At 38.1% G+C, this 22,774-nt stretch overlaps 1 protein-coding gene across 2 annotated transcripts in view; it reads right to left on the bottom strand.

Annotated features, from left to right (window-relative positions):
* The window catches only part of cnih3 (cornichon family AMPA receptor auxiliary protein 3), a 96,574-nt gene that overhangs the window by 3,311 nt on the left and 70,489 nt on the right, over positions 1-22,774 (bottom strand). Inside the window, exon 5 of one of the 2 annotated variants that reach the window (XM_036581303.1) lies at positions 16,024-16,167. In XM_036581303.1, coding sequence (XP_036437196.1) covers positions 16,024-16,167 — 144 coding nt within the window. Of the gene's footprint in view, positions 1-16,023; positions 16,171-22,774 lie in introns of both variants that reach the window. The other variant, XM_036581302.1, reaches the window with a different exon arrangement.

Below are 22,774 nucleotides of genomic sequence, written 5' to 3' on the forward strand. Positions count from 1 at the left end.
ATTTAAGAAAATAATGTTTTTGATATAAACACTTGTTCTTAGAATTAATAAGAAAAAATAGTTATGAAAAATTCTTAAGAAGTTATTTGAAGCAAAGGCACTTTTTTCTTAAGAATAAAGTTAAGAAAAAGCGCACATTTAAGGAGATTTTCCTTCTTAAGACACTTTTGTGAATCCGGCCCCAGGTTGGGAACCACTGGTCTGCTACACAATCGACTGCAAATGCAGTTGCCAAGACTTTGATGTCTGAAGTTTGCTTCTCTGATTGAAGTTGGTAATGGAAGTTTACAGCAGTTAGCATTGTGCAAACTGCATGCTTAAATCATCACACTTGCAGCAAACCACACTGTGTTGTTAAGTAATGTGGTTTCTGACACTATTACACACCATTGCATTGCTGTGAAAAAGTATTTGCCCCCTTCTGATATCTTCCATTTTTGCATATTTGTCACACAAAATTGTAATACAAGGCAAAGAAAACAGTTTTTACACAATCTTTTTATTTATTCAAGGGAAAAAAGTTATCCAACATCACCTGGCACTGTGTGAAAAAGTAGTTGCCCCCTTAGTTATGCAACCCACCAATTAACCAAATTTAGTTGGTCATAGGGATCAGTTGAACTAGACACACAAAGGCTTGATTACTGTCAGCTCTGTTGAATCTAAACATCACTTGAATAGAAACTTTTTAGCAATGTTAAGTGAGCTTAAAGGTCTCAACAAGCAGGACACTCTGCTGCAATCAAGAAAAACTGAGAGACGTTAAGAGTTGCTGAACTATTTATCAGACTGGAAAGGGTTACAAAGCCACATTTGCAGGTAGTTTTGGATCTCGATTCAAATCAGATTCCTGGATATGTGACTCAGTTTGACTCTTCACATCAATTTTCATGTATTTTTCATGATAGTTCATGACATCAGTGTCTGACAAGAAGGTCAGTGGTTAAAACTGACATATTACAGATTTTAACAGCCATTTCTACTTGGTATATTGTATTTAGTGACTGTTTCATTAAAAGATTTGAACTTCAAGCCTGTCTCTGAATATTACTGCTACAGTCTATAGTTCCTTAACAGTCTGGTGACCAGGCCAACCTACATTAATGTCATGTTCTGCCAATGCTGTAGGTAATAAAAAGTGAAATTCTGTTGTAAAATACATTGTGATTGTTCTATTAGCTATTTATCATTAGGTTTTACTGTAACTATGGCAACCAGTGCGGATCTGCGAGCACATTTGACTGCAATCTGACCATACAAATCAGATTTCAGGTCACTTGTAAGTTGACATCTGAACAGCCGGTCTAAAAAGTCAGATGCAAGAAACAAATCTGATTAGTCCGGCAATTTGAGCAAAGCAGCCTTAGAGAAAATCAGGAGGGTGGGGGCAAATACTTTTTCACAGCACTGTATCTGTGAATTAGACAAAATACAGATACATTTCAGAGTTCAAGATGATTGCTAATACTGTTCTAGCTAAGCCACGCCCTATAGCTTAACAAGTTCGCGTGGTCTGAGTGATGCAGTTTGCACAATGCTAACAGTGTCTATAAGCTTTCAATAGCCTCACAGCTACAGTGCAAATCTTTGGACCCCAAACATGTCTTGGCTGATTGACTACATTTAGGGTGGGGAGAAAACAGTGCAAATCATCGCTTTACCATAGCTATTTAACACCTTAATGTGTCCGTGCAGCACAGTTCATACTTCGTACCATTTGGGATCTCCTCTGGCACTAATGCATTGTTCTCAGCTTGGCTCTGGGCACTGAGGAGGGAGCTGTAGGTCCCACACCCATTACTATAATCACCAAACAGGAGCTGGGAGTCAGCAGTAATTAACATGAAGGACTAAAGCATTTTCTCACCATAAAGCGAAATGAGGAAGGCAGAGCCGTAGTTAATCAGAAACCACATATGTACCGCGCTAATTATACTGTGCATTAAAAGCGCTCGATACATGGACGGTCCTGTTACATACGGTAATCCGTCTCCAGCTGTGACACACATTCCACATTCTATACAATATCTGTATACTCAGTTCACTGAATGTTTACATTAGATGTCCTGGGTTTTACATGCTAAAGATGGTACTGGGTGATGACCACAGCTGAGCATTTTATCATTTGATGCTATTTCAATATCCATATTTGTAAACATATAGTATTTCAATACCTCAATGAGAAAATATTTTATATTGTTAAGGAAAAAAAGTTTAAAGGGACCATTTTGTTCCCTTTTGGAACAAAATCTTGTGTCTCCAAAATGGTAACTTTAGGAAAAAACTTTCTAAACTCATAATGGAATTTAAGGTAACAAGAGTTCTTCCATTTTTAATTTAGTCTGTTCATGATTAAAATTTTAACACAATGTATTGATGGAGTTTTCAAATTTTACAAGAAAGTAGAAAATGACCAAAATGGAGAGATTCTACACTGTTAGAAATGAAGGTTCTGTGCAGGTACATTTTTCATTCATCAAGGTACAAACAATGTTAATGTTCCCTCAAAGGTACAACAGTGGTTTTAAGGTCTGATTGTGAACCTTAAATACGTTTCTCCAGGTGAAAAGTTCGTATTTGTACCTTTTCATAACCGAATGTTTTAAAACAGAACAGTAAAATAAAAGCCTGGAGGCGAGACGGGGTGTGTGGAGTCAGTACAGCTTAGAACATATCATTTCAGTGGATTATGGTTCAGTTATGTTCCCTGACTAAAGGTACTGAGATGGAGCCTTGAGGGTTCCACCCCAGTGACAGTTTAGTACCTTTGTTTCTGAGAGTGATGAGAGGCCTTTTGACCAATATTCAAACTTGACTCACACACACACAGTCATAATCTCTCATACTCGCTATCAAACCCCAGAAAAAAGGATGGTTCTTCAAGGGTTTTGTAAAATAGACAGTTGTTCTCTATAGAACTATAAACACTCAAAGAACCATTTACATGATTAAACCATTCTTTGACTGGTGAAATGGTTCTTCAGCTTGATGGAGAATGTGTTGTATATGGTTCTGAATAACCCCAAAAAGGGTTCTGCTATTGTTATGATGTCAAGCTTATAATAAAAGAAGAACTCGTTTTGGTTCTACACAACACTCATTATTTTTGTTCCAAACTAGAGATGCTTTATTTGAAATGCTAAGTAAATATACAAACATATCTGCTGTCAGGACAAAACCTTGTATGTCTATTTTTGTAGTTTTTCCATTCAATGCTGCTTCATGCTGGTCTTTGCTGGTTTAAACTGATTTATGCTGTTCTGGTGCTGGTTTAGCTGGTCATCCAGCATGGTCATAAGCAGTATGACCAGCATACCAGCATCTAAAACATGACTTATTGCTGCTCTCGCTGCGGAACAAAGCCTTGTATTTCCATTTTTTGTCATTTTTCAGTTTTTTTTTTGGACATAATTTGAAAATGTCTGTTGTCCTTTACATTGTGTGTAAATTTCATGATGAATGGACCAAAAGAAATGACCCAAAATGACTTGGAAAAAAGTCTGGTTCCATTGACTTCCATTAAAAGTAAAGTATGTTTTTTCCTTCTACTGTAAAGTTACCATTTTCTGGAGCTTTTGATCCAACAGCAGCGATATACATGTATAAACATTAAAAGAAACGTTTCCTGAAATTGTGGAAACCTATTCAGTGAGAAATGTCACAGGTTATGAATATACATGAAGCTCTGGACTGGAGATTGTGAAGGCGAACGCCTCTGGGTTTGTTCAGCCTGCCAGGGTACCGCCTAATTAGAGCTTTTCCTTCCTCAGTACTGTCGGATGCCAAGACCACTTTGTCACCAGATTGCCCCTCCTTAATGTGCCATCTTCCCTTTGCTTCCTCACTGCCTGGAAGTTGAGGTCCAGAAGGCCAGACAAGGGGCTTCAAAGCTACCACCATTACCATAAAAGTGCCCAACCTACCAGCTGGTGTATCGCTTATGGGGGAGAAGCTTGTATTAGGGCTGCATGAAAGGGGCAAAATACTCGTATTGTGATTGCAGTGCTACATACTGCAATTGCAATACTCCCTGCAAGAAATGCATTAATAATGCGACATGGTTAAAGATTGTCCTGCGTTATTTTTGGCCAACAATAATTGACCATGATTCATGCAACATCCACAGAAACACTCATCTGGAGCTACGATTGGTCAGGGCGTTTACAGCACGTGGTCCTGGAATGCTCCTTTGCATATTGCAGCCTTCTGTAGTTTCATTATTTTAAAGGGCAATATTGTGATAATCATTAATAGATGATGTATTGTGGAGCCCTAGCTTGCATATTGGCCGCTGAACAAGTAAATGGGCAAGGCTGTGTGATGCTAACGTATGTCATACTTCTGTCCTCTGAAGGTTCCTCTGCTTCTGCCACAAGGACGCCCTCAGGCCATCATATGTAATAAGGGAATGCCCTGCTAAAAAATGCATAAGCATTTCTTGTTATATATTGATAGTATGTGCTACAGGATAGATTTCTGGGCATTGCTACAGTTCTGAATTTGCCATGTGAATGACAACATAGATTAGGAGTGACAAATATATTGCTTAAGCCCACTCAAGCTAGATTACTTTTACAAGAAGAGGTCCGGCAATATGCAAGCCCATTGCCAAAAAAGTTGGGATACTGTGCAGAATGTAAATAAAAATACATTGCAATGATAGGCAAATCATGCAAACTGAGAAAAAGTTATTGTTTTTTTTTAATTATATGCCCATTTTCAAATTTAATGCTAACAACAATTTGTCGGACCACAGGACACTTCTCCACTTCCCCTCAGTCCATTTTAATTGAGCTGAGGCCCAGAGAAGGTGGCAGCATTTCTGGGTCATGCTTATATACGGTTTCTTCTTTGCATTTTAGAGCTTTACCTTGCATTTGTGGATGCAGTGACAAACTCACAGACAGTGCTTTTCAGAAGTGTTTCTCAGCCCATGCAATGATTTCCACTACAGAATCATGTCTGTTTTTAATGCAGTGCCATCTGAGGGCCCAAAGATCACAGCCAGCATGTACTGGTTTTTGGCCTTGTCCCTTACATACAGAGATTTCTCCAGATTCTCTGAATCTTTTAATGTTATTCTGTACCGTAGATGATGAAAAGCAAAAGTTCTTTGCTATTTTACGTTGAGAAACGTTATTCTTAAATTTTAGCACTATATGATTGTGCACTCTTTCACAGAGTGGTGAACTCCTCCTCATCTTTACTTCTGAAAGACTCAGCCTCTCTGGGATGCTTTATTATACCCAATCATGTTACTGACCTGTTGCCAATTAACCAACAGATGTTGTTAGCATTACACACTTAACCAGCCTTTTGTTGCCCCCATCCCAACTTTTTTTGGAACGTGTTCTTAGCATCAAATTCAAAATTGGCAAATATTATCTCAGTTTCAACATTTGATTTGTTGTTTTTGTTCTATTTTCAATGAAATATAGGATTTAAATGATTTGCACATCATTGCATTTTGTTTTTATTTACATTTTGCACAGCATCCCAACTTTTTTGGAGATGGCGTTGTAATTTGTGCATGTTTTGACAGGCTGATTTGTACAGGATAACAGATCTGTGTAATTTCCCCAGATATAAACATTATTGCATGGATGTTTACGTCTTCATTATGCGGCAGGCAGTGATCTGCGTCCCCTGCCCGATTTGCATCATGCATGTGCACCACTGTCACCCATGCGTAAAGAATGTCATCCTTAACGGCACCACCTGATCTGTAATGCATATGTGTAAGCATTTTACAGCAGTTTAAAACTGTAGTTGAGCTGTAACAAAACGGCCATATTATTTAGTAGTAATTAGGTGTGTATTTTACTCTTCCCTGCTCAGTTGGAATACTATCCTACATGTTTATCATTAAAAACACAGAGCTTTCAGGTGTGATTAGCTACCTGACCAAATAGGCTGTCGGTCAAATGTGATATTAAAAGTGTCCATTTTCTGTTTGTGGCAAAGTAAGAAGTAAAAATGTTCAAATGGCTTGAGCGTCTCCTACAGCTGTCAAAGTCGTTGCTTAGCAACATCGTCTCAGCGGAGAGAAACCTGTGATGTTATGGTGAAATAACAGCACGGTTAGAACGCTTCTCAACCAATCAGCTTGCGTGGCCGGAACTAACTGTTGTATAAGTGAAAATAAGTTATCGCATCCTCTACAGCAGGGGTGTCAACCTCAACCACTAAAAGGGCCATAGTAAAAAATCTGTGGGCCAGCTGTGTTTTCATTTCATTTTTACTTAACATTTTGCCACTGTTTACTCAAAATATGCCAAAACTGCAAGAGCAAAATAGGCACTCATTCAAAAATATTTCTAAATTAAAATGGAATTGTTTTTAGGTACTTTTTTAACTGCTTATTTGTTTGAACTAGACATCAGGTATCTCTTCTTTTTGTGTAACCCCTGACCCATAGATTGTTGTTGGGGGTCAGAACGCACACTATGTTGCAGTGCATGCTGGGGACTGTAGTGCATCTCAGCGTGAAACGAGCTAATACGAAGAGAAAATTAAAATCATTTCACGGGCCTGACTTCGCCTGCAGGCCTTGTGTTTGACACATGGGCTTTACGGGGAACATGGTTCTGCACATTTTATTGCAGTTACTGATTATTTGCTGAATTTTATAATACTGGGGGGAAAAAAACATGAAATGTGTTCTGTGCAAAAATGATCACAAACTTCAGACGGTTCAGACCTCGACTTCTCACACTCTCTCAACCACGTTACACCTGTTCTCCCTGATCTCCGCTGGCTTGCTGTGAAGAACCACACTCACTTAAAAAATCTTCTTCTCACTTACGAAGCTCTTAACAGCCCCTCTTTCCTACTCGTCTGATCTTCTCCTTCCTTCTAAACCCACCTGTATTGATGACCACTGATTTACTAACCATTTCTCGATCCAACCTCCACATCTTTGGTGCCTGAGCACTAGATTTGCTCCTTGTCTCTGGAACTCTCTTCTCCCACAAGTGTGGCTGTCTATTACTTTCTCCATATTTATATCAACCCTTAAAACCTCGTCTCTCTAAAAACCTCTTCTCTCTAGCCTACAACTTACTGCAGAGCTAATCCTGCCTTCTCATTACAACTTTACCTGTCTGCTTCTGTACTGTTGTGTTTTCTTAGTTTGTCCTCTGCTGTGTTTCATTTCCATTGAAAGCATCTTTTGGTTCTTAAAAAGTGCTATATTATTATTATTATTATTATTATTATTATTATTATTATTATTATTATTATTATGTTTTACAATATTTTAAACTCAGCAAATAAACATAAATTATTCACTATAATTTTCAGAAAAAGGACATATTCAAGTGTGTTTCCTGTAGAAGATCTGTTGTGTTCACTTCAACAAAACATATAATTTGACCTGTTGACCATTTGATCAGTTGAGAACTGCTAAGCATATTTAATCATACTTCTCAGGTCAATCATTGTGAACTGACAGTCATATCTGTCAGTAAAGCACTGTTTCGATGAAAATAATAAAGTGTATAAATTCTGACCAAATGAAGAATTTATAGCTTCTTAAATTAATATAATAAATTTTATATCAAATAAAAATATGTAAGTAAGAAACAGCTTGTAAATATGGGAAATTGGGGTTCATGTTTAAGAAGTGTGTGGGCGCACACCACAATACTCAGTTTTTTCTGTTTGTGAAAGGGAGGTTTGTTAAGAAGCTGTCTGTCTCTGCTATGCATTGTACTGCTAGCTCTCCACCTCCTACTTATTTTAGTTTACATTAACTTGAGCTTGAGTCCATGGAATCGAAAACAAATGCCGACATGCTTTGTACCTTAAACTTGCTTCAGTGTGAATTGCTACAGTAAAACAACCAAGCTAAAGTGACTGGCTATGACCCTAAGGCAGCTACTCTAACCTGGAGAGAAAGTTCTTCTGATCCCCATATATGGCCAGGAAACAGGATTACAAAACAGTAATAAATGATATTAAATGATATTAAATAATCTGTACACATGATTTATTCACTTTTACTGTTAAAGCATTTAGTTATAACGTGGCCTTTAAAAGGCTATGGTAGAGTAACTTCCCTCTGTATCTGCTGTGTTTGATTTACTAAGTAAAGTTTGCAGTATTTTCTGTGTCCTGGTGATTAGTTGAATTATGAAAATGGTGCTTGGGTTTTTTAATATATATAGCGCATGAACATGGCTTTGAAAACCACTTGCAGTCTGAAGCAGAGCCGGTTTATGAGGAGCCTGGCCACTTCCTGTTTCCCCCCGTTCTATCAAAAACAGGACTGCTGAACAGCAGAGGGCGCCCACGAGTGAGTCCTCAATTAATGGGAGTAAATGCAGCTCAACAGCTAAAAACGAAAAGCTAAAATAGCTTCTAATCACTCGCCCAGAACTTTCCTTTAATTTTAGAGAGTAGAAGGATGCATTTCACTAAAAAAGTAAAGAAATCTTACCTGTATATTTCCCTTTTTCTACAGCAAACGGGTTTTGGGCAGCAGGATGCTAACATTACTGCTGCTGAGTGCTGATTGGTTGGCGAGCGGAGCAGCTCATTGGCTGTTTGTGCTTACAGATGTCACGGACGTATATGAGGTACCATTTTAAACTCCTATAACTCGAGTTTAAAAGCTCTTAAAAATATAACAGCAGTGTTAAAATGTTTTGTGCTGTTCAGTGTTCAAGGCATGAATGTGTTTTTTTTATTAAAAATGTTTAAGCATTTATAAACTATGATTTTGCTCAAACACTCCATATCAACCCATTCATTTTGGACTCTCGGGAGCGCCCTCTAGTGTTTGAGAAACACTTAAGACATTGCAGAGTGGGAATTCTCCTCTCTACAAGTTCTCTGGTCTGAAGGTTCTCCAGCAGGGAGCGCTATTACCATGCAAATTGACATAAATCTGCATCAGAAGAAGCTCATAGATGCTCATGTTTGTGGCAACCTCTTTTAGATATCACCTGGCCTACCTTGATCATGTCTGATAACTTGTCTGTTAGCTGATGTAACAGAATCAGTGTTCTCCTCCAAGCGTGTTGAGCTGTCTAATGATGTGTTAACAGCAGTTTGATGGCTGCCTTGAAGTGTCTTGGAGAAAGAACATGCTAGCTCTCACCCTCCTAGCTTGGTAGCCTAGCTAGCTTGTGGAACTGGACATGACTAAACTGAGGAGGAAATTGGGTAAAAAAGGGAACAGTGGAGATTTTATTGTGACAGTGATGATACATAATTATTTATAAAAATGTAATACTGAACTATAATATTGACTTGAGAGTGCTGAACCAGAACCATGAGCTCACTGTTGAACTGTACTGATGTCTTTCGTGACCTTGCTGTCCCTCCAAAAGCTTGCAGATAGCCGAGGAACTGGTGTGACATTTGCCCAGCTGAAGTCCTGTCAGAAGGGTTTATTCAGAGCTCGCCTCTCTTGTCGGAGTGGCCCCCCTCGTTTCTCGTGTCATTAGCTTCAGAACTGCTGTTTGGCTAATGAGGCCTGGCAAAACGTGCTGCAATAATGTAATGGGGAGAAGCGCTGATATTTGATCTGCAATCGATCAGCAAGCAGGGTTACTCTTTGCACGGGTGCCACCTACAATCATTATGCACACTGAGAAAAATGACCCTGAATTTATAGACACTTACTGGCAGCAGAGCCAAGTAGGGTAACACTTTCTATGAATGTCATGTTTGTAAGCATCTATAAACACCTTTATAACATGTTATAATGCCTTCATACGGCATTATAAACATGATTATAAACATTTATAAAAATGAATTACACTTTATAGCCATGCTTATTATACATTATGAATTGTTAATATAATGCATTATAAATAGTGTTAATAACATGTTATAATGTCAGTGCCAAAGAAGTCAGTCCCAGCTTGGAGAGCGTAAAGTAAAGACAAATACCAAGCTAACGGTGGTGAACATTACCTTTCCCACATTGGGTAAAACACTGATGGCAGCTCTAGTTTAAACTCTGACATTTGAAGCCTGTAATGTGCTTTACTGTGAATGTTTTAGTGTTTCAGTAAATCCTTCAGTAAATACTTCAACTTGAAGCCTCACTCTTAACACTGGAGGAGGCTTTAGTACAGTACGCTTCACTTTACTTAGAGTGGACAAATACGACTTATGAGCTCTTATAATTTATGAACAGTACTTATAATGAATTATTTTAACAATTCATAATGCATAATAAACATGGCTATGACGTGTAATGCATTTTAATAAACATTTATAGCCATGTTTATAATGTCTTATGAATGCATTATAACATGTTATGAATGTGTTTATAGATGCTTACAAAGGTGACATTCATAGAAAGTGTTACCCCAAGTCGTTACTGTACGGAAAATTTACAGGACTCGTAATGTTTAACAGTATTGTTACTGTACTGTTTTTACAGTGCATATGACACCATATATTACTGTGATCAGATCCTTCTTTCTGAATATTATATATCTATTACATTATATATGCCATTAAATTGGATCTTAAATATACTTGTTGGAAACTAGGAGCTTTTCAAACAGCAGAGCTGCCAATTTTTACATTTTTATTAGAGTGACATTTCAGCAGGCCAGGCCAGGTGGGGGGTGTGGTCACGGGGGTGGGCAGTGTGGGGATAAACAGGGCTTTAGATGGGTATCTGTGTTTTTTTGATAGTATTTCTTTCTTAATCAGTATAACTACAGTAGTCCTTCTAAATGCTTTAAGAAGAAAAATACAGTGTTTGTTATTTTACATGCTCACTATGTGCCCTAGTTACACAATGATGCTGCTCTTTATGCTACACTTGATGCTCACCGCTGTAGGTTGCTGATGCAATTTTTGTTTCCAGTCATGTTATTACACAGAAATGTTTAGTACAGAAGCTTGTAACTTTCTGAGTCATTTCCTAGAGTTGTTTGAGTCTGCAGAGCTTGATTTTTCTTAGGAATATGTCTGCATACAGAGCCACTGAAATTTCATCTCAAATTTTTTGCCATGCTCAACTCTGGTCTGCTTCCTACATATATCATACACTGATCGGGCATAACATTATGACCACCTCCTTGTTTCTACACTCATTGTCCATTTTATCAGCTCCACTTACTATATAGGTGCACTTTGAAGTTCTACAGTTACAGACTGTAGTCCATCTGTTTCTCTGCATACTTTGTTAGCCCCCTTTTACCCTGTTCTTCAGTGGTCAGGACCCCCATGGACCCTCACAGAGCAGGTACTATTTGGGTGGTGGATAATTCTCAGCACTGCAGTAACACTGACGTGGTGGTGGTGTGTTAGTGTGTGTTGCGCTGGTCTGAGTGGATCAGACACAGCAGTGCTGCTGGAGTTTTTAAACACCTCAGTGTCACTGCTGGACTGAGAATAGTCCACCAACCAAAAATATCCAGCCAACAGCATCCTGTGACCACTGATGAAGGACTAGAGGATGACCAACACAAACTGTGCAGCAGCAGATGAGCTATCGTCTCTGACTTTACATCTACAAGGTGGACTGACAAGGTAGGAATGTCTAATAGAGTGGACAGTGAGTGGACACAGTGTTTAAAAACTCCAGTGTCTGATCCATTCGTACCAGCACAACACACACTAACACACCACCACCACGTCAGTGTTACTGCAGTGCTGAGAATTATCCACCACCCAAATAGTACCTGCTCTGTGAGGGTCCATGGGGGTCCTGACCACTGAAGAACAGGGTAAAAGGGGGCTAACAAAGTATGCAGAGAAACAGATGGACTACAGTCTGTAACTGTAGAACTTCAAAGTGCACCTATATAGTAAGTGGAGCTGATAAAATGGACAATGAGCGTAGAAACAAGGAGGTCATAATGTTATGCCTGATCGGTGTATATTTTGCTTAAAATGCTCAGAAAATAAGTGACTTGATGAAGAGTGACAATATTTAAACCTTCAGAGGAACAAATACAGAAAACTGGTCAGTTAAATCTTCTCTAATGAGGGCAGAATCCAGTCCAATTACAGAGAATATAAAATATAGTCTAGTTAAAAAGAGTCTGTTATCACTAACCAGCAATAACACACTGTCAAACTCAAACTGCTGCACTTGATAAAAACTAAACAGCTAACAAATATACACTGAAAACAGTTAAGAAGAGCCATCGTTTAGCACTGGTTATTATATGTCTTATAAGTATATAAGACTAAAGTTTATTTGGCAGCAGAAACTGTGCTGCTGTGTGAAGCCATGAATGTTACTCTTGCTCTTATCATTTTATTTAGGAATTGCCTTGTTATGGGCCATTTTTAGTTCACTGACCAGGTCATTTGTTTACCTTTTTCTTTGCCTTCAGTTTTTGTCTGTTGGACATCTGTTCAGTGAAGGTTTTTCTGTTCACGTCACAGACGCCTCTCATTGGTTACCTGTTGCTATGGATACCCCCTGATCTAAAACACACGCACGAACAGCAGTGACTGACTAGCTAGTGATGCATGACTCTGAGTTTTCTGAAATCAACTCCTGCCGTTGGAATAGATGGAGTCGACTCTAATTTTAACCAAGACAAGGCCAGAGCAGATGATAAAGGGAAATAGAAGAGAATAAACCATCCTAAACTGAGTGTACCTAGTTTTTTGAGCAGCTAAAGATTTTATTCAGTTTACTGAGAAAATCATTTCTGTGGTCATAATTCTTTGAAAAGGAAACATTTTCGAATTTTCTTTTTCAATGAGGCTGAAGTGGCTTCATATTCAACCTTTTATTGAACAGTTCTTTTTAAGGTGGAATGGAAAATTTGAGAGGAAAGTTTGGTAGTATACATGGTAACACTTTCTATAAATGTCATGTTTGTAAGCATCTATAAACACATTCATAACATATAAGGCATCATAAACATGGCTATAAATATTTATAAAAATGCATTACATGTTATAGCCATGCTTATTATGCATTATGAATTGTTAACATAAGGCATTATAAGTACTGTTCATAACAAATTATAAGAGCTAAGTAAAGTGAAGCATACTGTACTGAAGCCTCCTCCAGTGTTGAGAGTGAAAGTGAGAGTGATTTATTGAAGGATTTACTGAAACACTAAAACATTCACAGTAAAGCACATTTACAGGCTTCAAATGTCAGAGTTTAAACTAGAGCTGCCATCAGTGTTTTACCCAATGTGGGAAAGGTAATGTACACCACTGTTAGCTTGGCACTAATTACTGTAGTGTAGTGTAGTGATGTTACAGAGTGAAGGGTTCTAGCGCTTGACGTTAGAACCAGTGAGGGAACAAATTACAATGACAGCGCTCTACTATCTCACCTCTCCCTCTCCAGGTCTTCACTCCACTTTACGCTTAAATAAAATATTGGAAATCCTGTAAATAAACTTTGTATTTGTCTTTACTTTATGCTCTCCAAGCTGGGACTGACTTCTTTGGCACTGAAAGTATAACATGTTATTAACACTACTTATAATGCATTATATTAACAATTCATAATGTATACTAAACATGGCTATAAAGTGTAATTCATTTTTATAAATATTTATAACCATGTTTATAATGCTGTATGAATGCGTTATAAATGCGTTTATAGATGCTTACAAACATGACGTTCATAGAAAGTGTTACCATATACATTAAAGTATTATCTGCCTGTATGGTAAATATTTTCCCAAAATTCAACATGGGATGCTGTGGAAAACACATTTATAGTATCATACTGGCCTGAATGTTGTACATTATTGTAGAAATGGCAGAAATTCTTTACAGTGAAGTCTTGGTTGTACATAAGTGGGTAGGAGGATCATGCTAGAAAGAAAACATAGGCTAGAGGTTTGCTGTGCAGGAGGAAGGTGCATAGGCAGCATTCATCAAATCACAAGAACAGTCTGTTTAGTTTCAGAGCGCGTTCAGAATCAGCATTCAGTGGCATCGAATTTTGTTTTGTGTTTTTTAAGTGGCTAAATTCCCATTAGAGCAAATCACTGAGGTGTTGCTGGTAAAGTTGTGCTGGTGGAAATCGAGCCAGGGCTGAGAGGTTTGTGCAGGAGTGGTAAGGGTGGGTGGGTTAAAAGGGCGTTTGGTTCTAAGAGGTGGCATAACCATGGAGAAAGAGACCGACTCACTACCATCACCACCAGAGTCCTAAACAGTGGGTGCAGTCCGGTAGACGCTACAGAGGCGAAGGGGGAGTGAGATCACCTCATTAAAGGCTGTACATTGTTATTATACACAAGAAACAAATATTGAAAGCCTCACTTAAAACCGTAAAGTATGGCTGATACACTGTCAGTAATTGGCTACGAGTCCTTCCTAAGCTCTATTTGAGCTGGATTAGTTTACCAGAGGAGGTAAAGTAATGTAATTTGTGAGAGATTTCCATGGCTCAGGGGTGGCCAGTCCTGGTCCTGGAGATCTACCACCCTGCAGAGTTTAGCTCCAACTCTAATCCAACACGCTTCATCTAGGTAATGAAGGCCTTCAGGGGTATCTGGATATTAGAACCAGGTGTATCTGAACCCTCCAGGGTGGTAGCTCTCCAGGACCAGGATTGGCCATCCCTGAGATGATTCATATGGGATGAAGCAGGAAAATGCAGGGTTGGTTGTCACAAGGGGTGACTCACAGGGCCAGATGTGATCCTTTAACAAGAATACATGTCTTTTTATATTTCTGGTGCTGGATTGCAGCAAAATCTGCCATTGATAGGGGCATGACCCCTCTAAAACCCCTCTAGTCCATGCTATTTTAACAAGTGATGCAAGCCTAACACTATCGTTAGCTAATGGAACTGCTTTTTCCTTGAAAGATGTAATGGTTATATTTATTGCATGTACATCTACATGCCTAACAACCTGTAGTTCATGTCACTGTTGTGACAGTCCATCTGTTTCTCTGCATACTTTGTTAGCCTCCTTTTACCCTGTTCTACAGTGGTCAGGACCCCCATGGACCCTCACAGAGCAGGTACTATTTGGGTGGTGGATCATTCTCAGCACTGCAGTAACACTGACGTGGTGGTGGTGTGTTAGTGTGTGTTGCGCTGGTCTGAGTGGATCAGACACAGCAGTGCTGCTGGAGTTTTTAAACACCTCTGAAAATAGTCCACCAACCAAAAATATCCAGCCAACAGCGTCCTGTGGGCAGCGTCCTGTGACCACTGATGAAGGACTAGACGATGACCAACACAAACTGTGCTGCAGCAGATGAGCTATCGTCTCTGACTTTACATCTACAAGGTGGACTGACAAGGTAGGAGTGTCTAATAGAGTGGACAGTGAGTGGACACAGTGTTTAAAAATCCAGCAGCCAAATAGTACCTGCTCTGTGAGGGTCCATGGGGGTCCCGACCACTGAAGAACAGGCTAAAAGGGGGCTAGCAAAGTTTGCAGAGAAACATACGAACTACAGTCTGTAACTGTAGAACTACAAAGTGCACCTATATAGTAAGTGGGGCTGATAAAATATCATCATTAGGCTTGAAGGCCACATTTAGTACTATCAGTCACTCCTGAAGTATCACGTATGTACCTACAAGCATTACTGATTCATACTGTATTAAAGCTTTAAAGTTCAGTACCTCCCCAGATAAAACTAATCCTGCTCAAACAGGGCTTTATTTATTGCTGTACTGCACTATTATATTATAATTTATGTTGTGTTATAGCTCATAGTTTGTTTAAAGGTATATTATTGACCTACTCCATAATGTCAAGGTTTCTAGGCCAATATGCTTAGTTAAGCCTTTGAAGAGCTTTTGTTTGTGTTACAGCAATATTATGTGAAGCTGTAGTATGGAAGGAAAAAAAAACAGGAATTCTACCCAGAGGCAGGTTCCAGGAGCCAAGCAAGTCCATTGTGTCCTTGCCAATTCAAATGCTTGTTTTAGAATACATCTCTGCTATGCTACAGGCAGTTGGTAGCTTATACCATAGCAAATACAAATACTAAAAAAGCATAATTCTCTGCAAAGACATAAGTATCATCTTATGAGCAGCATGTACGCAATTAGTAGACATATCATTTCACTTGAGACAATTAGGTTTGATGGTAGACACCTACCAGTAGAGATAATAGAAGAAGGAGAGCACGAAGAAGGACATCTTGCACCAGGCCTCTTTCTGACAGAACTTGAGCGTGTCCCCATTCATGACGGACGCAGGGTCGTAGAGAAGCTCCTTAGTGTCCGTTGGGCTGTGGAAGTACCTGCCGAAGAGGGGGAAAGACAAAAGGCGGGTAGTGTGCCACGTTACACCACCTAGTCTCTGCCCTAGGCCCTCTGGGAGTACTGGGTCCACACCAGTTTAATCACCGCTCATGGGTCTGGGCTCGTGGTAGTTACTGGATACGAAGCCTGAGCGAATATTCGAGGATTTTTCAACTTCAACTTTATTTACAGCATCTTTCGTTGAGTGAAAGATTCATGAAAGTGTTTTAGAAAAAGTCAGTGATTGTTTTGCATAAACATTTATTGATAGAATCCAGCAACTGCCCATTGGCTTAATTCCTTAAAAAAGTTGGGACAGTGAAACGCTAACAAAAGCAGAATGCAGTGATTAGCAAATTCTGTTTGACCTGTATTAAACTACATAACAATATTTGATTATTTACTTTATGAACTGCACTGTTTTTATTGTAAATACACTTCAATTTTGAAAAAGCCCAGAGAAGTTGGCGGTGTTTCAGGATGCTGTTTACTGTGCATAACAGATGCAGTGATGAATGGTATTTATTGACTGTTTATTGAAGTACTCCTAAGCCCATCAGAGAAACATACATGTTTTTAATGCAATGCCATCTGAGGGATTATCATGGCCATTCAGTTAAGTTATACACTGTACATGATAAAAATCTAAAATATTTGCAATCACTTACTGAGAAACATTGTTCTGAAACTGCTGGATTTTTCACGGAGGCATTTTTTGACAAAGTGGTGAGCCTCAACCTATCTGTGCTCACAAACCAGCCCCTTCACAATGTTCCTAGTCTTAACTTTATTTGGACATGTTGCAGGTATTAATTTCATTATAAGCACATATTTATAAAAAAACAATGAATTCGATAAGCAGTTATAGCATTAAATATCTTGTCTTTGTACAGTTTTCATTTAAATACAGGTCAAAGTGGGTTTACAGATCACTGCTTTCTGTTTTAATATGAATTTCACATACTTTCCCAACCTTTTTGGAATTATAAGTGAGTTCAGAGTCAGTGAGTTTTCTGTTCTTTTACTAAGCACAAGTATACATGTTGAAATTATTGTGTAGTAATACTGTTTTAATACTGGGATTAAAACACTGGAGTATTCATTTAGGCTTAATACCTGGATAATAAGCCTAGAGTAAATGGTGTTAAAATGTTTTTTTGGTTAGAAGGAAATGTTCAGGTATGACACTGATTTGGAAAAGGGGTGTCTTTTCCCACCTCTACTGTCTTACACCGCTACTCTGTTGATGCTCTGTGTGTGTTTACAGTTCGGGCTCCTACCGAGCATAAAAAACCACCATGTGTCTGTGCCTTTGCTGCGCAGGGGGTGCAGGAGACGTGTCTTGAATAAACACAGCTGCTGTTAGCTCAGGCATGGCTAATATAAAATCATATTCTAAACAAGACGAGTCGGTACCACAGTGAGCTGGAGGTGTTCGGTCTGATTGGGGATGCTGTGCTTGTATACAGCTTTTTGATCCCACATATAAATTTTGTACAATCTTTATTAAATTCCAATTTTTTTCCCATGGGAATGAATGGGGTGCAAGGTTGTACACCCATCTATGGTACTTCTGCTCATCATATCTCAGGGCAGGACCTTGAGCACAATTTCAATGTAGTTCTAACCTGCACTCATCTGTTTGGAATACCACAGCAGCCACCTAGCAACACCTTAGCAATCATTTGGAATATCCTAGGAACTGCCTAGCAACCACCTTGGATATCATAGCAACTGCCTAGCAACACCTTAGCAACCACCTGAGATACCATAGCAACCACTTTAGATATCATAGTAACCACCTAGCAACGCCTTAGCAACCACCTGGGGCACCATAGCAACCATCTAGCAACACTCTAGCAACTACCTAGAATATTATTGCAACCACCTAGCAACATGTTAGCAAGCTTAAGCTACGCAGTCTTTCTTCCTTTTTTTTTTTTTTCAGGAAATGCACTTTTCCAGTTATTGTCGCTGTGCAGGCAGTTTTGTTTTGCAGGAAGAAAATCGGTAACACTTTCTATGAATGTCACCTTTGTAAGCATCTATAAACACATTCATAACATGTTATAATGCATTCATAAGACATTATAAACATAGCTATGAATATTTATAAAAATGCATTATACATTATAGCCATGTTTATTATGCATTATGAATTGTTAACATAATACATTATAAGTACTGATCATAACAAATTATAAGAGCTCATAAGTTGTATTTGTCCGCTCTAAGTAAAGTGAAGCGTACTGTACTAAAGCCTCCTCCAGTGTTAAGAGTGAGGCTTCAAGTTGAAGTATTTACTGAAGGATTTACTGAAACACTAAAACATTCACAGTAAAGCACATTACAGGCTTCAAATGTCAGAGTTTAAACTAGTGCTGCCATCAGTGTTTTACCCAATGTGGGAAAGGTAATGTACACCACCGTTAGCTTGGTATTTGTCTTTACTTTACGCTCTCCAAGCTGGGACTGACTTCTTTGGCACTGACATTATAACATGTTATTAACACTTTTTATAATGCATTATATTAACAATTCATAATGTATAATAAACATGGCTATAAAGTGTAATTCAGTGTAATTCTTTTTTATAAATATTTATAACCACATTTATAATGCCTTATAAATACATGTTATAAATGTGTTTATAGATGCTTACAAATGCAACATTCATAGAAAGTGTTACCAAAAAATTCTTTACATTTTTTCCCAAATATAATTCATTATGTAACAAACCACATAACTAATTGTGTAATTGCGTAATTGCAAGGGATGCACCTTAATTTTGGCCAAACTTTTTTTGAGAAAAAAGAAAAATTGGTCTCCAAAAAATTGTCAGTATCTAAGAATTTACAAATAATTTGAAAGCTTTTTAAAATAAAAAGTAAAAATAGAAACTATTAAAATGCTATTTGCTCTTTTGCTTTCTGGTGCCATTCAATGCAGATGTGTTCAAACAGGTTGAGTTGCAGCAGAACAACAATAAAATTGCTGGCCTTGTGGAGCTCTTTATAAGTCTCTATGATGAATGTCAGACAAGCGATTTTTAATCTCTATTAAAGCATCAAGAAGGGATTAAACAGAACTTCTCCACTACAGATTCAAGGCCACTTGAAAACACCACATCCTTCTAGATACAAAACACATCAAAACAACAGAAGCAGAAAGGAAAGTTCCTGCTAACACGCTAATGGCAGCTCCTGCCTCAGTTTTCCAAATAATGAAAAAATTGAATGGCAGAGCCAACATGAAGAGTATAACTACAAAATAATGAAATTCATTGCCTTGGATGACCAACAGTTCTCTGTTGTAGAGGTTGCTGGATTTGCAAGCACCACAGCCTTAATCTGGGGTTGACTGACGGGCCATGTTCTGGATGTGGACCCAGCAAAGTATTTTAGTGGACTGAAACAAGCACTTGAAAATAAAAAAGCAAAGACAATTACTGTATGTAAAAACTTTTAGCATCGTATATGATGCATATGATACACGTGTCTTATGTGTTCAGAGTCTGTGGTTCTGCTCAAAAGCGGAAACAAAACAAGCACTTCAAATCATCCTCCCAACAAAATCCAGTCTGAAAATAAACCCAAAGCTCCAGCAGGGTGCTCGTCTGTTCCCTGACTGCAGGCTATTAATTATGGCCTTTATTATTGTTTATTTTAATTAAGTCTTATTTTTAATTTATTTAGTTTATTTGACCTTATGAAAGGACAGGATTTTTCTTTTGTGAAGTTTTTCTTAAGATTTTTTTTCCTGTAAAAAGATGGTCTGCATTTTTTTTTTAACAAACATTAGGTATACATTTAAAATGCTCATTATATTATAAAAGCATATTCAAAATAAAACAGTATAGCAAAATATGTTTTGATGAGCCATGTTATTTTTTTAGTTGCTAAGCATTAATAGTTATCCATTTATATTAGTATGTTTATTTAAACCTTTGTAAGCAAAAACTTTGATGTAATTGGACCTTCACAAAATTTGCTTGAATAGTCTTGGCCTAATAATTTTGTGTGCCTATTTTACATAAGCTGTTTGTATTTGTCAGTTTTTCTTTGGTTTTCAGTGCCTCAATAATAATTACATTGAAATCTATAAACACATTCATAACATGTTATAATGCATTCATAAGACATTATAAACATAGCTATACATATTTATAAAAATGCATTATACATTATAGCCATGTTTATTATGCATTATGAATTGTTAACATAATATATTATAAGTACTAATCATAACAAATTATAAGAGCTCATAAGTGGTATTTGTCCGCTCTAAGTAAAGTGAAGCGTACTGTACTAAAGCCTCCTCCAGTGTTAAGAGTGAGGCTTCAAGTTGAAGTATTTACTGAAGGATTTACTGAAACACTAAAACATTCACAGTAAAGCTCATTACAGGCTTCAAATGTCAGAGTTTAAACTAGAGCTGCCATCAGTGTTTTATCCAATGTGGGAAAGGTAATGTACACCACCGTTAGCTTGGTATTTGTCTTTATGCTCTCCAAGCTGGGACTGACTTCTTTGGCACTGACATTATAACATATTATCAACACTATTTATAATGCATCATATTAACAATTAATAATGTATAATAAACGTGGCTATAAAGTGTAATTCAGTGTAATTCTTTTTTATAAATATTCATAACCATGTTTATAATGCCTTATGAATACATTATAACATGTTAATGTGTTTATAGATGCTTACAAATGCGACATTCATAGAAAGTGTTACTAAACAAAACGATGATAAAGGGTTAAAAGACCACAACCACTGAGTGCCCTGAAAGGAATAATGCCTGTCTCCTTCCTGGGGCTATTGAAGCAGTTCAGGTATGAAAAACAGAAAAGAGGAGGTGCCAGTACAGAGAGAGAGAGAGAGAGAGAGAGAGAGAGAGAGAGAGAGAGAGAGAGAGAGCCCCATAAGGACATGGGTACAGCAGCTGTGCTCAGTAGGGAGGTGGAAGAGGAGGATGGATGAATTTCATGCTACATCTCCCTCTCTCTCTGAGTAGCACTCAGAAAGCTAGTCTCTGAAGCCGTGCGGCATCTGGCACAGGCGGCAATTAACATGATGGAGGGGACGCCATAACTTCTACTGGCTAAGCGGAACAATAATAAACTTCTGAGAGCATTACAGATGATGATGATACCAAAACGAGAGCACAAACAAAGCTTAGTAAGTCTGCAGCGAGTCATGCTCACGATGCTATCAGGACCAGACCCGGGGATATAAACATATTATCATGCACGAAACGTCTCCGGTTGTGGCTGAAGAACTAGATCCTGTCCACAGAGATGCTTTGCCCCCAGTCCTTGCCAGTAAATCTAGTTCACCTCGTTTTTCTTTCCCCGGAAAAACACTGGCACTGAAAGGCAGAAGCACACCCTCATATGACGAGGCCGTCTGTAGTAATTGGCTGCGTCGCTTCACATTTGCTCGGCGCCACTGGAGAAAGATTTGTTGTGCGAGCAGTAAATTGCTGCAGCTCATTCTTGTAATGGCTCTAAAGGTGCTGCCTTTTTTCCTCTGGTTGGCACTGTTCGCTGAAGCATTCGTTCTGACAAACAAATATCTGCACACTGTCATTATCCATGTGGGGTGAATGAAAAAGTCAAGCGAAATGAGAAATGTATGGATTATTCGCTCTAAAAAGTATAATAAGGGCTGAGAAAGGGCTGACATGGAAAACAGGAGCCGGAAATGGTTCTTCAGAATATTATGATCAAACTGTGCACATGGGTCATGGAGATGTTTTGGAGATGAATTCGTTTTGTTATGTACAATTAAATCACTTTAAATCACTTTTTGCTCTGAAAGATTATCATTAAATTTCCTTTACTAATGAATTATTTCTCTTAATATGTAATTTGGTAGGTTTCAGTCTTGGCCTGATTGTAATTATAATAGAGGGTTTAGAAACTGCAAGTCGGGCTGAATCTAGTTTCAGCCTCTATCATAACTGTGTTCGTTTCATGCATGTTTTATCAGATGAGGAACAAACTTTTGTAAGCAGGTTTTGCAACATTGAGCCCAAGGAGCTTAAAATGTAGGACCTCACAAATACATATGTTTTGCACTCATATTTGGTGTATATGAAGTAAAAGGCCCAACAGCATGCTCAACATAACTCTACATAAAAATGTGGGTTTGCTTAATAACCAGCTTGGCAGACTGCTAACAGGCTATTCCAGTAATATTCAGTGTTATGCTTTGTAATATTTGTAATATTACATACAAAAAAAAAAAACAACAACAACAAAAAAATATCTACATGTTTGTTACACCTTTCAAATGTCCATGTAGGCCAGAGTTTGATGCTAACCTAACATAGCAAACACCATAGTGGTGGTAGGAATTAGCATTTTACAGTGGTAATACAAACACAGGGTACTTATAAAGCAAAGGTTGACATATTAAGCACCTCTGCATCTCTCTGTAGAGGTGTGAGCTTCATTATGTGGACAGTTTTTCATGTTTTCATTTTTAAGGATTATTTTGTATGTGCATGTAGAACCAGGGTTTGGAGGTTGCTTTAAAATATATATCCCAGTATACATTACTGGTTACCTGTTAAAAAAAAAAATAATAATAATAA

This window comes from Colossoma macropomum, unplaced genomic scaffold (genome assembly GCF_904425465.1).
Source record: "Colossoma macropomum unplaced genomic scaffold, Colossoma_macropomum, whole genome shotgun sequence".
Taxonomy (NCBI): domain Eukaryota; kingdom Metazoa; phylum Chordata; class Actinopteri; order Characiformes; family Serrasalmidae; genus Colossoma; species Colossoma macropomum.